The sequence below is a fragment of the Vidua macroura genome, unplaced genomic scaffold (genome assembly GCF_024509145.1).
Source record: "Vidua macroura isolate BioBank_ID:100142 unplaced genomic scaffold, ASM2450914v1 whyUn_scaffold_127, whole genome shotgun sequence".
Classification (NCBI taxonomy): domain Eukaryota; kingdom Metazoa; phylum Chordata; class Aves; order Passeriformes; family Viduidae; genus Vidua; species Vidua macroura.
Window position 1 is genome coordinate 40,038 of NW_026530548.1, and position 16,010 is coordinate 56,047.

Consider the following 16,010-nt stretch of genomic DNA (forward strand, 5'->3'; position numbering starts at 1 on the left):
AGATCTCCTTGCTTGAGAGGCTCTCACTGTCCCCTGCGGAGAGAGCCCGAGATGTCCCCAGTCCCAGTGAGGTGTCCCCAGTCCCAGTAAGGTGTCCCCAGTCCCAGTAAGGGGTGAGGGGGGGCCCTCAGAGATGGGCAAATGGGGAATTGGGGACCCCAAGGGACTGGGACGGGGTGATGAAGGCCTGGCGCTGGGGGGGAGGAGGAGGAGGAGGAGGGGGAGATTTGGGATTTGGGATTTGGGTTTGGGTTTGGGATTTGGGGACATCCTACAGGTGGGCAATAGGAATGGGCAAGGGGGGAAAGAGGGCAAGGAATGGACAGGGAACGATGCACTGTGGGGGTTACTGGTGGGCACTGGTATAACTGGGAATAGAATGAGGGTCTCACTGGGAACAACTGGGGGGCACTGGGATGGGTGAGAATACAATGGGGGGATTATAGGAAGCACTGGGATTTACTGGGGTGCACTGGGATTTACTGGGTGCACTGGGATTTACTGGGTGCACTGGGATGGGTGGGAATACAGTGGGGGGGACTCCGGGAAGCACTGGGATTTACTGGGGTGTACTGGGATTTACTGGGGTGTACTGGGATTTACTGGGTGCACTGGGATGGGTGGGAATACAGTGGGGGGGACTCCGGGAAGCACTGGGATTTACTGGGGTGCACTGGGATTTACTGGGTGCACTGGGATGGGTGGGAATACAGTGGGGGGGACTCTGGGAAGCACTGGGATTTACTGGGGTGCACTGGGATTTACTGGGGTGTACTGGGATGGGTGGTAGCCCTCAGGGGGGAGGTCTGGCCCCACAATTCCCAGTTCTCACCTTGCTCTTCCTGACTGTGGCTCTCCTCTGCAGAGAGATGGTGACACATCACCAGCGTGTCCCCGGCCCCAGTAAGGGATGGGCTAGGCAAACTGGTTCCCAGTTGCCACAGTTCCCCCAAAAACTGGTTCCCAGTTTTGCCCCAAAACTCCAGAACTTACCAGGAGAAAGGAACAACTTGCCGAGCCCATATCCGAGGTGGCCTGGGGAAGGGGAGCAGAGGGACCTCAGGGCTGGACCATGCGGGGCTGAAGAGGTCCCCAGAGCCCCCATCCCATGGCTGGAAAATCCCAGGAAGGAAAATCCCAGAGGTTCCGACCCAAAGGAAAATCCCAGAGATTCCAACCCAAAGGAAAATCCCAGAGGCTCCGACCCAAAGGAAAATCCCAGAAAAGAAAATCCCAGAGGTTCCAACCCAAAGGAAAATCCCAGAGGTTCCAACCAAAAGGAAAATCCCAGAGGTTCCAACCCAAAGGAAAATCCCAGAGATTCCAACCCAAAGGAAAATCCCAGAGGTTCCAACCCAAAGGAAAATCCCAGAAAGGAAAATCCCAGAGGTTCCGACCCAAAGGAAAAACCCAGAAAGGAAAGTCCAAAAGATTCCGACCCAAAGGAAAATCCCAGAAAGGAAAGTCCAAAAGATTCCAACCCAAAGGAAAATCCCAGAGATCCCAACCCAAAGGACCTCCCGCTCACCGTGGTGACGGGGCCCTGCACCGGAGCTGAGCTCCTGGTCATAGGGGCAAATCCAGCCCCGCTTCAGGTTCAGGAAACATCGTCTCTGACCCCAGGCACCTTCTGGGAGGCACAGCAGGATGGAGAAGAGCAGGGCCACGCCGAGCACAGCCACCTTCATCTTCCTCTCGCTCTGGGCAGCGCTGGGTGAGGCTGCGGCAGGTGAGGAGCACCTTTATCCCCGCCGGGACTCCTCCCTGCACCCTCCCTGCCAGCCCCCGGGCCAAAGCCCGGCTTGGCACAGCCCCCAGCCCTGGCCACAAGCCCGGCCCTGGCCCAGAGTCCACCCCACCCCAGCTGTGGCACGGCTCCGGCCCCCTTGCCCGGCATCCCTCCAGCTTCCTGCACGGGGCAGCTGCCCCTGGAGGGGCCCGGGCACCTGGGGGGCCAGGGGGGGCAGGCAGGGAGCCAAAGGCACCTGGGCACCCTGTGGGGACAGCCCCCAGTGCAACACAGGCCATCCTCCACCAGCCCCCAGAGCCAGATCCCCCATCTCCTGCTGCCCCTTCCCTCCCAGAGCTTTCCCTGTGGGGCAGCCCAGGGCTGAGCCCGGCCCCAAACCCGGCGTGCCTGAGCAGAATTGTCCCTGTTCCCACTCCAGCCCCTCGGCTGAACTGGGGGCTGGACTGGCCCCTCTTCCTGGGACACCAGGACCCCAAATCAGGGAAAACAGGGAGGTGTGAGGACAGCGGGGTCACAGGCCATGGGAACAGCTCATGACAAGGATCTCCAGGCTCTGGAGGCTCTGGGGAGCACTGGGGAATGGTGGCACTGGGACAGCAGCAGGGCTGGGCTCGGGGCAGTGCTGGGGTGGCCACAGTGTCTGGAATGGTGGCACTGGGACAGCAGCAGGGCTGTGGCCCCAGACTGGGCTGGCACTGGGACACAGCTCCCACAGAGCCCCTGGCCCCAGCGCTGGCCCTGAGCAGGGCTCACCTTCCTGCCCGAGGCTCCCGCGCTCCTGCCCCAGCTCAGAGCCCCTGTCCGGGTGACCCCCGAGGGCACAGATCAGGGACAGTCCCTGGCAGGGCCTCCCGGGAGCTGCCAGCGCCTCCATTGTCCGCTGACATTCCGTGACATTTCCAGGAGATGTTCCCTCCTCACGGGACACTGACCACGCAGAAGGGACCTGTTGTGGCACAGCTGGCAGAACCTGCTGGGCACCTGGGGTGATTGATAGTGCTTGAGACAATATTTTGTGTTTTGACTTAGATGTTTATTTTTTTTTTTTTTAATCTATATTACAGTCCTACAAGCTGTGAGTTTCGTAACATTTTTCTAATAAGCTACAAAATGGCAACTCCTGTTGCTCCCCTGAACTCCTGTTTAGGGGGTGACAGGCCCTGTTTGGGGGTGACAACCCCGTTTAGGGGGTGACATCCCCTGCCCATAGCCAGGGGCATTTCCCTGCTGTGACACCCGACAAGCCAAGACCTCCACATCCCTCAAGAGCTGCCAGGTGTGTGACAGCACCCACAGCACCCCCAAAACCTCCTGCTGTCTCCTCCTTCTCCAGCCGCCCCAAAATCCCAGTGCTGTAACCGCTGGCCCATTTCCAAGCCACTGCCGGTCCTCCAGTAGCCCTGGAGCAGTTTGGCCAGCAGGAGAGGCTGCCGGGCCAGTTGCACCCGCGGGGCCACCCCGTCCATGGCCCTGATGACCACAGCATCGGGGGTAGGGGACAGGAGGCCCTGCGAGGTGCAATTCTAGGGGTTCTCCACCTTGTGCCAGCAGCTGCCAGGGACAGTTGTCACCAGGAAAGATGTCCCCAAAACCTCAGCGATGAGAGGATCATCAGGGGCTTGAGGCTGGGGAGGGGTCGCCCAAATCCTCCAGACCTCAGCCCCAGCTCAGTGCTGGCAGAGAGGGGAACGGGGGCCACCAAGGGGGGCCAGCGTGGTCCGGTGTCACAGGAGTCGAGGGTGTCCATGTCAGTCACGGAGTCCACATGGCATGTGGGACATCCCTGGGGACACCTGGGGACATCCCTGGGGACACCTGGGGACATCCCTGGGGACGCCTGGGGGGACAGGGGTGGGCAGGGGTGTGTGGGGGGAAGGGTGGGGACAGGGTTGAGGGGGGGCAGACACCCAAAAATGCATCAAAGCCAGGGGAAGGGCAGCCAAAATTAAGGGAAAGGACCAAAATCTGGACAACGCACCTAAAACTGGGGAAAGGACCCGAAACGGGGGGGGGAAAGACCCAAAAGAAGGGGAAAGAAACCAAAACAGGGTTAAAGGACCCAAAACAGGGTTAAAGGACCCAAAGGGGCGGGGGGAAAGGACGTGAAAGAGGGGGAAAGGACCCAAACCAAGGAGAAAAGACACAAAAGCAGCGGTCAAAGTGTCGTGGGGTGCTGTGGGGTGTCGTGGGGTGTCGTGGGGTGTCCCTATCTGTGCCGGGACGGGCAAGGAACAGCCACGGGAACACCCTGCGGGACACGGGGACACCCTGAGCGACACGGGGACACCCTGAGGGACACGGGGACACCCTGACCGACACGGGGACACCCTGCGGGACACGGGAATTCCGCAGGACACGGCCCCGGGACCTCGGGGACTTCGGTCCCGCCGGGGGCGGGCGGGGGGGCAGGGGACATACGGAGAGGGACAGGGACAGACGGAAGGGAGCAGGGTCACACAGGGGAGACGGGGACGGGGACACTCAGAGAGGACGGGGACACTCAGAGAGGACGGGGACACTCAGAGGGGACGGGGACACTCAGAGAGGACGGGGACACTCAGAGGGGACAGGGACAGACGGAAGGGAACGGGGACACACGGGGGAGACGGGGACGGGGACACTCAGAGAGGACGGGGACACTCAGAGAGGACAGGGACACAAGGAAGGGAACGGGGACACACGGGGGAGACGGGGACGGGGACACTCAGAGAGGACGGGGACACTCAGAGAGGACAGGGACACACGGAAGGGAACGGGGACACACGACAGTGGACAGGGATAGAGACAGGGACACACGGAGAGGGGCACGGAAGGGGGCACAGGGACACATGGGGACACAGGGACACACACACACACACAGGGGGAAGGGGGGACGCGCTGCCACCAGGACACACAGCTGGGGACGCTGCCACCAGGACTCGTCAGCGCGAGGAGCCACCGGGACGCGCCAGAGGGCGCCGCCACCAGCGGCCAAAGGGCCGCTCCGGCGACACCCAGCGCGGCGCCACGTCACCCCGCGGGTGACACCGCCCACGCCCGACCCTTGCCCTGTCCCCAGCCTGCCCCCAGGAGCGGCTCCATGGCGCTGGCCGCGGCGCTCGGTTCCCTGGGCGCGGTGGCCCTGGGCACCTTCGTGGTGGCCCTGCTGCTGCAGTGGCTCTGGCATGCGCTGGTGGCTGTCACCCGATTCCGGGCCACTTGTCGCCAGCTGAACAACTTCCCCATCCCGCCCTGGCGCAGTTGGTTGCTGGGACACACCGGCATGGTGAGGGCACAGCGGGTGGCACCTGCGGGGACAGCGGGGACAGGGGTGGCGGCACCTGCAAAGGAACAATTGGGTGGTGGCACCTGTGAGGGCACCGAAGGAATGGGCTGGTGGCACTTGGGAGGGGGGACGGTGAGGACAGGGTGGTGGCACCTGCGAGGGGACGGTGGGGATAACACACGTGTCCCCGAGCCCGCCCGTGCCCCCCGTGACACACTTGTCCCCTGTTGTCCCCAGGCCCAGAGCACGGAGGAAGGCTTACAGCAGGTGGATTCCTTGGTGGCCCGGTACCGTCATGGCTTCCTCTGGTGGGGACTTCCCTGGCTGCCTGTCCTGCGCCTCTTCCACCCCAGCACCCTCCGGCCACTCCTCAGCGCCTCAGGTAGGACACGGGACATCAGAAGCGTCCCCAGGGCCGCCCACAGGTGTCCCCGCACCTGGCACAGAGGCCTGGCAGTGCCCAGGCAGTGGCCACCGGCCCAACCCCGCAGGTCCCCAGAGGTGCCACCACGGCCAGGCCGAATGCCATCCCATAATGGCCACCAACCCGTCCGTGAGGTTCCCCAAGGCCACCCAAAGGCGTCACCATGTCCGGCCTCTGGTTGTCCCCCAGCCCGCACCCTTTGGTGGCCATGGGTGCTGGGAGGGGGTCCCCACTGCGGGGCCCCCACCTGAGGGTCAATGGGTGCAGACAGGGCGGTGCCACCCCCAGTGTCCCCACCCAGGGGACCTGATGCCACCCCAGTGAATCCCTGCCCACCCCGTCCTTGCACCCCGCAGCTTTCGTGGCCCCCAAGGACAAAATTTTCTACGGCTTCCTCAAGCCCTGGCTGGGTGAGTGGGGGGGGTTAGGGTGGGGGCAGCACCCCGGGGTGCCCCGTGAATGGAGCTGGGTGTCACAGGGGTGGGGACAGCACCCCGGGGTGCCCCGTGAATGGAGCTGGGTGTCACAGGGGTGGGGGACAGCACCCAGGGGTGCCCCGTGAATGGAGCTGGGTGTCACAGGGGTGGGGGACAGCACCCCGGGGTGCCCCGTGAATGGAGCTGGGTGTCACAGGGGTGGGGGACAGCACCCCGGGGTGCCCCGTGAATGGAACTGGGTGTCACAGGGGTGGGGGACAGCACCCCGGGGTGCCCCGTGAATGGAGCTGGGTGTCACAGGGGTGGGGACATCACCCCGGGGTGGCCCCCCCAGATGGATCTGGGTGTGTCACAGGGGACAGGGCGGTAGGGGACAGGGACAGCACCCATGGGTGTCCCCAGGACAGATCCGGGTGTGTCACAGGGGACAGGGACAGCACCCACGGGTGTCCCCAGGATGGATCTGTGTGTGTCACGGGGGCAGTGGGGGATGGGGACAGCACCCCTGGGTGTCCCCAGGACAGATCCGGGTGTGTCACAGGGGACGGGGACATCACCCATGGGTGCCCCAGGGACAGATCCGGGTGTGTCACCGGGGACAGGGACAGCACCCATGGGTGTCCCTGTGATGGATCTGTGTGTGTCACTGGGGCAGTGGGGGAAAGGGACAGCACCCATGGGTGCCCCCAGGACAGATCCGGGTGTGTCACAGGGGACAGGGACATCACCCATGGGTGCCCCCAGGGCAGATCCGGGTGTGTCACAGCGGATGGGGCAGTGGGGGAAAGGGACAGCACCCATGGGTGTCCCCAGGGACAGATCCGGGTGTGTCACAGGGGACAGGGACAGCACCCCTGGGTGTCCCTGTGACAGATCCGGGTCTGTCACCGGGGGCGGGGCGGTGGGGGACAGGGACAGTCCCCGCGTGCCCTCGGCGGACCCCGGTGTCCCCTGCCCAGGGGAGGGGCTGCTGCTGAGCGGCGGGGAGCGCTGGGCGCGGCACCGGCGGCTCCTGGCGCCCGCCTTCCACGGGGACGTGCTGCGGAATTACCTGGGGATCTTCAACCAGAGCACCCGCGTGCTGCTCGTGAGAGACCCGAGGCGCGCACCAGTCCCCCATCTGCGCCCCAGATCATGAGCGCTGCACCCCAAACTCTGAGCTGCATCCCAAACCCTGAGTCCCACACCCAAAATTCTGTCCTGAGCCCTCTGCTGCACCCCGAGTCCCGTCCTGCACCCAAATCCTGCACTGTCCCATACCCCAAACCCAAACGTGCCCCCAAACCCAAACCTGCCCCCAAACGTGCCCCCAAACCTAAATCTGCCCCCAAAACCAAACCTGCCCCCAAACCCAAACCTGCCCCCAAAACCAAATCTGCCCCCAAACCCAAACCTGCCCCCAAACCCAAACCTGCCCCCAAAACCAAACCTGCCCCCAAACCCAAACCTGCCCCCAAACCCCAGCCCCACCCCCTCATTCATCACCACATCCCTGTTCCACACCCCCACCCCAACTCTTCCCCCTGTCCCACTCCCCAGTTCATGCCCTGTCCCTGTCCCCGTCCCTGTCCCTGTCCCTGTCCCCGTCCCTGTCCCCGTCCCTGTCCCTGTCCCCTCCCCAACCCATCCATCCCCACAGGCCAAGTGGGGGGCAGCAGCAGCGGCAGCTGGCGGGGGCCCGGTGGAGTTGGAGGTGCTGCAGCCCCTGAGCCTCCTCACCCTGGACACGCTCCAGAAGTGCATCTTCAGCCACGAGAGCCACTGCCAGGAGTGAGTGTCACCTGTCCCCGCTGACCATCCTGCTGGCCCTGGTGACCCCCCCCGCCCCCATTGTCCCTGCTGGCCATCCTGGTGGCTGTGCTGGCCCTGCCATGGTCCCTGCTGGCCATCCTGGTGCCACCATTGTCCCTGCTGGCCATCCTGGTGGCTGTGCTGGCCCTGCCGTGGTCCCTGCTGGCCATCCTGGTGCCACCATTGTCCCTGCTGGCCATCCTGGTGGCTGTGCTGGCCCTGCCGTGGTCCCTGCTGGCCATCCTGGTGGCTGCATGGGTCCCACCATAGTCCCCACTGGCCATCTTGGTGCCACCATTGTCCGTGCTGGCCATCCTGGTGGCCCCAGTGGCCCCGCTATCATCCGTGCTGGTGGCCGCAGCGTCCCCCCCGCTGTCCCCGGTTTCCGCAGGCGGCCCAGCGAGTACATCCAGGCCATCCTGGAGCTGAGCTCGTTGGTGGTCCGGCGCCAGTTCCGGCCACTTCTCCACCCGTGGTGGCTCTACAGCCTCTCCTCTGATGGCCGGCGCTTCGCCCGTGCCTGCGCCGCCGTCCACGCCTTCACTGCCGACGTGGTGCAGCGCCGGCGCCGCGCACTCGCCTGCCTGGGCCACCAGGCCTGGCTGGATGGCCACCGGGGACGCAGCATGGACTTCATCGACCTCCTGCTGCTCACCAAGGTGGGGCTGGGGTGGTGGCCATGGGGTCATGAGGGTGGTCGTGGCCACGGGGAGATGATGGTGACCATAGGGTGGCGGCCATGGGGGGATGGTGGTGGCCATGGAAGGGCTGGCCATAGAGGCCAGTAGGATGCTGGTGGCCACGGGGGCGCTGGGCATACACTGGTGGCCACAGGGGAACAGTGGTGGTCGTGGCCAGCACTGACCATAGAGCTGATGGCCAGTGGGACGGTGGTGCCTGTGGGGTGGTGGCCACGGGGGAAGAGTGGTGGCCATGGGTGGGATCTGGCCGTGGCCCCAGGTGGCCCCAGGTGGCCCATGGCTCATCTCACCCCGCAGGACGAGAACGGCCACACGCTGTCGGACGAGGACATCGCGGCTGAGGCTGACACCTTCATGTTTGAGGGTGGGCACGAGCTGCCAGGCGCCGCTGGGCAGGAGCCACTCCAGTGTCCCCTCACTCACCCAGTGTCCCCATAGGCCACGACACCACGGCCAGTGGCCTGGCATGGCTCTTCTACAACCTGGCCGGCCACCCTGAGCACCAGGAGCGATGCCGCCAGGAGGTTCAGGAGCTCCTGGCTGGCCGGGACCCTGCAGACATCGAATGGTGAGATGTCCCCAGGGCCACCCCCAGCCATGTGGCTCGGGGACACGGTGCCAGCCCCATTTGTCCCCAGGGAGGACCTGTCCCAGCTGCCCTTCACCACCATGTGCATCAAGGAGAGCCTGCGGCTGCACCCTCCTGTCACTGCTGTGTCCCGGCGCTGCACCGAGGACATCCCCCTGCGTGATGGCCGCGTCCTCCCCAAGGGTATGGCATGGCCAGGGTGTCCCCGGTGTCACCAGCCACCCTCACCTGCTGTCCCTAAAGGGGCCCTTCCCATCCCACCAGGGGTCATCTGCCTGATGAGCATCTACGGGACCCACCACAACCCAGAGCTCTGGCCCGAGCCTGAGGTAGGGCCACCCTCTGAGGCGTGCCTGTCACCCTGGTGGCGACAGCCGCGTCCCCTCGGCGTGACTGTGTCGGTGTCACCCCAGGTGTTCAACCCCCTGAGGTTCAGCCCGGAGAACAGCAAGGGACGGTCCCCGTCGTCCTTCATCCCCTTCTCTGCTGGCCCCAGGTATGTGCTGGAGTGGGGACAGGAGCGTCCCCAGGTGCCGCCCCTGTCGCCGGCCGGGTTCACCAGTGGGGCGACGGTGACAGTGGGGCTGTGGTGGCAGGAACTGCATCGGGCAGAGCTTTGCCATGGCCGAGATGAAGGTGGCGGCGGCGCTGACGCTGTCCCGGTTCGCGCTGCGGAGGGACGCGGCGAGGCCGCCCCCGCGCCGCAAGCCTGAGCTGATCCTGCGCGCCGAGGACGGGCTCTGGCTGCTGCTGGAGCCACTGGGGGGAGCGGCCTGAGGGCCACCAGGACACGGGGACATCCCGTGGGCGGGCGTCACGGCCAGGGGAGGAGCAGGAAATGAATGGTAGTGTGAAGGGGACAGTATCGTGGTGGCGCTGAGGATGTGTTGTCCTTGGTTGGACAAGAAATGAGCACACAGAAGCTTGGTAAGTTCAAAAGAGAAAAAAAGACCCAGTTTTGTTCAAAAGAGAAAAAAGACCCAGTTTTGTTCAAAAGAGAAAAAAGACCCAGTTTTGTTCAAAAGAGAAAAAAGACCCAGTTTTGTTCAAAAGAGAAAAAGACCCAGTTTTGTTCAAAAGAGAAAAAGACCCAGTTTTATTCAAAACATCCGGTATTTATAAAATGCCAAAGGCGACCGTGGATTGGAGGATGGAATTGCCACCTCTCCAACCACACTGGTTCAAAGATCATCAATCAATCGATCAATCAATCAATCAATCAATCATTTCTCTCCACCCACAGAGAAATATGTGAACTATTCTATTTATACATGAAATTGTGTGGGAGCTCTGACTCTCAAATATGTAAACGTTACCAGAAGGCTAAAGAAGTTTTATGAGAACTTTAAAACTTTCAAAAGAACTATAAAAAGAGAACTTAACACTTTTAAAAATCAGGTCATGGGACACCTCATGGCATGGACATGTCAACCCTTGGACTTGTCCCCTTGTCACCATCCATGGCCACGTCCCCCATGTCCTCATCCATGGTCATGCACCCCCATGTCACCATCTAAATCTGTGACCCCCTGCCTGCCCAGTATCACCATCCACAGTCGTGTCACCCATGTCCTTGTCCCCACCCATGTCCCACAACATCACCACGCCCGTCTTAGTTGAATGTCTGTATTTTTACCCCAATGTTTGGGTGAAGGGATGAAGAAAAATGAAAGAAAATCAAAGCCAAAATAAAAGGATTTACGCGTCCATGCTGGCCGAGTTTCCATGCCCTTGGGTCAGTAGAAAGGACCTAGAGGAATTTCCACTCCATTGCCTCCAAAATCTTGATATTTTGTCCCAGCCCGTCACCATTTGGCTGTGGAAGATGCCTGTGGGCCAGAGACAATTGGAATCATGGAATAATTTAGGTTGGAAAAGACCTCCAACACCATCCAGTATTCCATGATGCCACCAGAAGAAATGATTGGATGCAAAAGGTGAGATCTTTTGGGGTCGAAAGTAAAAAAACTGTGCCGTCCCCAATAAATTCCTGACGTCGGTTTGCATCCCGATGGAATTTTCTCTCTGCTGTGACCAAGTGCCCAAAGGGGAGCCGGGAAGACGTGGAGGACCACCAGCCAGAGGTGTCTTGCCAACATGGATCACCAAGTCTGTGCCCAGCGAGGGCCACTGTGGGTCATCCCCATGTGGGATGGAGCTGGAGCAGCGCACAAAGCTCCTCCCGCACACGGGGCACTGGCAGGGCTTCCCTTACTGCTGCCCCCCTCGCTGTTGGGTCGCTGCAGAGTTCTGGGAGACGCTCTTCCCACCCCTGGGACTCTGTTAGGGGCTCTCCCCAGCGTGGGTCACTGGTGGGTGGCGAGAGTGGAGTTTTTCTTGAAGCCCTTCCTGCAGTGGGGGCAGCGGCAGGGCCTCTATGCTGAGTGAACCTGCTGATGCTTGAGGAGGCGGTATCTGCTCTGAAACCTCTCGCCACACTCGGAACACTCATGGTGCCTCTCCCCAGTGTGGTTCCTCTGGTGGACCGTCAGGCTGGCTCTCTGGCAGAAGCTTTTCCCGCATTCTGAGCACTTGTAGGGCCTCTCCCCAGTGTGGAGCCTCTGGTGGACGATCAGGCTGGAGCGCTGGCTGAAGCTCTTCCCACACTCCCCGCACTCGTAGGGCCTCTCCCCGGTGTGGGTCCTCTGGTGGGCGATCAGGCTGAAGCTGTGGCCGAAGCTCTTCCCACACTCCCCGCACTCGTAGGGCTTCTCCCCGGTGTGGATCCTCTGGTGGGCAAGGAGGTTGGCGCTCTGGCTGAACCTCTTCCCACACTCCCCGCACTCGTAGGGCCGCTCCCCGGTGTGGGTCCTCTGGTGGACCATCAGACTGAAGCTGGCGATGAAGCTCTTCCCGCATTCTGAGCAGGTGTAGGGGCATTCCCCAGTGTGCATTGTCTGGTGGATGATCAGGTCGGAGCTCTCGCGGAAGCCCTTCCCGCACTCCCCACACACATAGGGTCGTATCCCGCTGTGGATCATCCGGTGGCGGCTCAGGTGGGAGCTCCTCCTGAAGCTCTTCCCACACTCCCCGCACGCATAGGGCCGCTCATCGGTGTGGGTCCTCTGGTGGTTGACCAGCTGGGAGCTGATGCAGAAGCTCATCCCGCACTCCCCGCACTCGTAGGGCCTCTCCCCGGTGTGGGTCCTCTGGTGCACGATCAGGTGGGAGCTGACGCGGAACCTCCTCCCGCACTCCCCGCACTCGTAGGGCCGCTCGCCCGTGTGGATCCGCTGGTGCTGGAGCAGGCGGGAGCTGATCCTGAAGCTCTTCCCACACTCCCCACACTTGTGGGGCCGTTCCCCGGTGTGGATCCGCCGGTGGCGGACCAGGAGGGAGCGCTTGAGGAAACTCTTCCCACACTCCAAGCACTCGTGGGGCTTCTTGCCACCATCAAGCTCCTCATGGGCCACCGCTCCAGAGCCCTGGCCAGATCTCTGCCCACCTTCCTGGCACAGGGTGGGTCTTTCCTCCTCAGAGCACCCTGGGCTGGCTTTGCAGCCCCTCCTCCTGCGGGATCTCCGGGGATTTTCCTCCCCATTGGATTCCTGCGCTGTGGAGCTGCTCAAAACGGCCTCAGCCATGAGGTTCTGCCGTGGGGATTTGTCCTCCCTGGGCTCCATCCTCAGCTCCTGCTCTGGGGGAGGAAGGACAAGGGAGAGGATGGGATTTACCTCCGTGCCAGAGGGAAGGGGAAGGAGATCCCCCCAGTGTGTCCCTGGCAGGACGGCGTCATCGGGGGGGTTGTCCTGCATCCAGGGGCCGTGCTGGGCTGGGAGATGGAGCAGGAGAGAGGGGGAAAGGGGCACTGACTTCCTCCTCACCTGCCTGGCTGTCCCGGGGCATCTTCCTCTTCCTCGCAGCCTCCTCCTCCATCCAGATAAGGCTTGGGAAAGGGAATTCCTGGTTTGGGGGAAAAACAAGATGTGAGTGCATTGCCTTTGAAGGTCCCACTGGCCACGTCCATCCCCACAAAACACCGCGTGTCTGGTAGCCAGAAAAAGCTCCAAAAACCAAGGAGGAGTCCAAAGACCTCTCCCAGGAGTTCCCTGTTTCCAGTGTCCTTACTTTGGGATTATGGGGGTCTCTCTCCTCACAGCTGCTGGGGGGCCCGTGGCTCCTGGGCATCCCCCCTCTCCCGGCTCCTGCTCGGGCATGCTGAGAGGTTTTGGGCTGAGGGGGTTTTGGGGGTCCCAGGGCTCACCCTGCCCTGATCCGAACGCGGCCCCCAGCTGTGCCAGGGTCCCCCTTCTCCAGCATCCCCCCACTCCACGCACTCGGGGCTTCCCCGCTCCCCGACAATCCCCCGCCTCTCCCGGCCAGCCCCAAAACCCACGGCCCGCGCCGCCGCCGCTGCCGCCCCATCGCCACGTGGGCCCCCCAAAATCCCCCCGGGGCCATTTACGGCTCAGCTCCGCACTCCGCACTTTGGATCAGCCAAACTGAAATTAAAAATTACCTCTCCCAGCCACGCCGAAATACTTTTGGGCCATGACGCCGGAATCGGCGGGGTCTAAACCTTCCCCTAAACCCCCCCATCCAGCCCCCCCCAAAAAAAAACCCCCTGGCGGAGCTGCCGCGATGGCCGCGGGCCGAGCCTCCCCTGCCCGCTCACCTGCGGGATGCGGGGCAATGCGGTGCTGCCGGGGCCGGCCGAGCTGCGGGCTCGCCCTGCGACCCTCCTGCCGCTGCTCCTCCTCCTCCTCCTCGTGCCGCTCCTCTCCGCGCTCCTCCTCTTCCTCTCTCCCGCCGCCCTTCCTCCCGCTCCTCCTCCGCTCCCGGAGCCGCCTTTCGCCCCCCCCTCTGCCCCACGGCTCTGGGGCAGGGCGAGAAAGCCCCGTGAGCCCCCCCCAGCCGTGGGCAGGGGGCTCGGGGCCCCCCGGTGCCGACCCGTCCGTGCCGTCCCCCTCCCGCCCTGCCAAAATTCCGCTCCCGGGGCTCGCTGGGTGCGAGGGGGCGGCGCAGGTGAGGTGGAAGTGGGGAGCGCTGGGCGCTGCGCCTCTGCCCAGGAGCTGCGGAGTCACCGCTGAGCGGTGTTGGAGAATACGTATTATAATATTGGCTTTTCGCAAATATTAAAAGGGATTCTATATGGGTAGTGTCAGCGTAACTCTGTTATAAAAAGATAGTTTTTATTTCTGTTGCTGATGAAGCTTAGTGGAATAGCTGATACAGTGCGCTTGTGTTACAATGCCTGCTTGCATGGGATCACATCCCGTGCACACGGGATGAGCTCACCTGCTACAGATCTGCCAACCATCAGCGCTCGCCGTCTGAAGAGAACGTGGACCAAGGCCCGGAACCGAACGTTCTGAGAAAAATGGACTAAAAGCACAACCAAGGCAGCCACATGCCCTAAAAAGGCAGACCCGAGGAGGGGCTATGCTAAACAGTTCTTGGAATATGTAAACTGGATTTGGGAAAAGTTTACTATGCATAATTGTTTATGAGTACGGAACAGGCTGGTGCATTGGAAATGGCATCTCAAGGATGTTTCCAAAATAGCAGGGGTGCTCCTGGCTGAGCGCCAAGACACACCCGGGGCTATCACATCTTTGCTCCATGGTCTTTGTCTCCTATTGTCCTTTATTAAACTTTGAAATTTTCACAGGAGACTGGGCGTGTTTCTCACAGGAGCTTGGTCAGTGTGTCCTCTGGCGCTGCGCTCTGGGGTCTCCCCGGCAGCTGCCGAGCCCCAGCCAGAGGTCTTTCCTACTTCTTTATGTCCCTGAGACCTCTTTCCTATTTCTCTGCCTCACAATTCTTGGTCAACACTATCTTCAGTAAAATCCGTGCTCGATGAAATCCGTGGGTTCTGGTCCTGTGGTCGCATTTGCCCTTCCCTGGGGTAGAGGTGTCTCTCCCTCCTGGGGCTGCAGCCCATGGCCAGGGTCCCTACTTGCTCGTAATTAGTGTACATGGAATATTACTTTGTTTCTTTTGGGAAGTTTTGATCCTTAGGAGAACACTGCTTTTAATCTTCGTTTATGTGGAAAGCTTCTAAGATTTTGGGATGAATTGGAATCTACGAGATTTAGGGGTCTCCCCATCAGGGGAGCCTCAGGAGGGGCTTCCACACCTTCTCCCCGCAGTCGTTCTGGGATTCTCTCAGGGACTCACTTTCCTTTTCGTCTCCCCACTGCTTTGAGCTGGGAATGGGCTGGGAAATGTCCAGCAAAGCCACCTTTGCTGTCTGCTCTGGTAGCCTACTAGACAGCTTCTGGACCTTGTCACCTGCCCCTGCACAGCTCCCTTGGGAAGCAGGGCAGAAGCGGCCCCTGGGAGCCTTGGGAATTCCCCTCTTGGATCCACGGCACACGCCCAAAGGATCTGGAATTTCAGTTTCCACGGCACGGCAGCCCACCTCCCTCCCAAGAACCCTCAACTGGCTCGAACCCGAATTTCCTGGGAGTTCACCCCATGTCCCCAGCCGTGTCCGTGTCCCCCACACGTCCCCAGCCGTGTCCGTGTCCCCCACACGTCCCCAGCCGTGTCCGTGTCCCCCGATGTCCCCAGCCGTGTCCATGTCCCCACACGTCCCCAGCCATGTCCATGTCCCCCACACGTCCCCAGCCGTGTCCGTGTCCCCCGATGTCCCCAGCCATGTCTGTGTCCCCCGATGTCCCCAGCCGTGTCCGTGTCCCCCAATGTCCCCAGCCATGTCCGTGTCCCCCGATGTCCCCGTCCACGCCCGGATCAAACCGTACCCCCATTCTTGGCTCTGCACCTCCCCGCCTGCTGCGGTGCCCATTTCCCCAGCCCGGTTCACTCCCGGCACCGCCGGCGAGGGCGGCTGCCCCCCGAAAGCTGCTGAGTCTGGGCTGCACCTGTGGGGCTCAGAAGCCCTAGGGCAGGGGGGGGACTGCGGCCAGGGGGGCACAAGGAACAGGGAGAGGTCTCCTGTGTGTTTCCCAAAGGTGCTTATTCCCGGGAGGGTCAGGGACAGAAAGGCACTGAACAAAGTCACACAACAGGTGACAGACACGGGAGCCCTTGGCGCGGGGACAAGCTTTAACCCCTTGGGAGGAACCTGGGGAGGAACACAAGGCGGGG

The 16,010-nt window shown here is 62.1% G+C and overlaps 2 protein-coding genes across 2 annotated transcripts; one reads left to right on the forward strand and one right to left on the reverse strand.

Annotated features, from left to right (window-relative positions):
* Window positions 1–4,786: 4,786 nt before the first annotated feature.
* Window positions 4,787–10,664, forward strand: LOC128802626 (cytochrome P450 4F3-like). Its single transcript, XM_053969186.1, has 13 exons — window positions 4,787–5,015; window positions 5,253–5,397; window positions 5,796–5,849; window positions 6,836–6,963; window positions 7,516–7,646; window positions 8,059–8,326; window positions 8,666–8,732; window positions 8,807–8,936; window positions 9,007–9,140; window positions 9,222–9,286; window positions 9,371–9,453; window positions 9,554–9,912; window positions 10,025–10,664. The coding sequence occupies exons 1-12, from the start codon at window positions 4,830–4,832 to the stop codon at window positions 9,732–9,734; spliced, it is 1,572 nt and encodes a 523-aa protein (XP_053825161.1). The 5' UTR covers window positions 4,787–4,829; the 3' UTR covers window positions 9,735–9,912; window positions 10,025–10,664.
* Window positions 10,665–11,194: 530 nt separating this feature from the next.
* On the reverse strand, window positions 11,195–12,849 carry LOC128802625 (zinc finger protein 3 homolog). The gene is made up of 2 exons (XM_053969185.1): window positions 12,782–12,849; window positions 11,195–12,594 (listed from the first exon to the last, which is right to left on the reverse strand). Exons 1-2 carry the CDS (start codon window positions 12,831–12,833, stop codon window positions 11,333–11,335), a joined length of 1,314 nt encoding a protein of 437 aa, XP_053825160.1. The 5' UTR covers window positions 12,834–12,849; the 3' UTR covers window positions 11,195–11,332.
* Window positions 12,850–16,010: the final 3,161 nt, after the last annotated feature.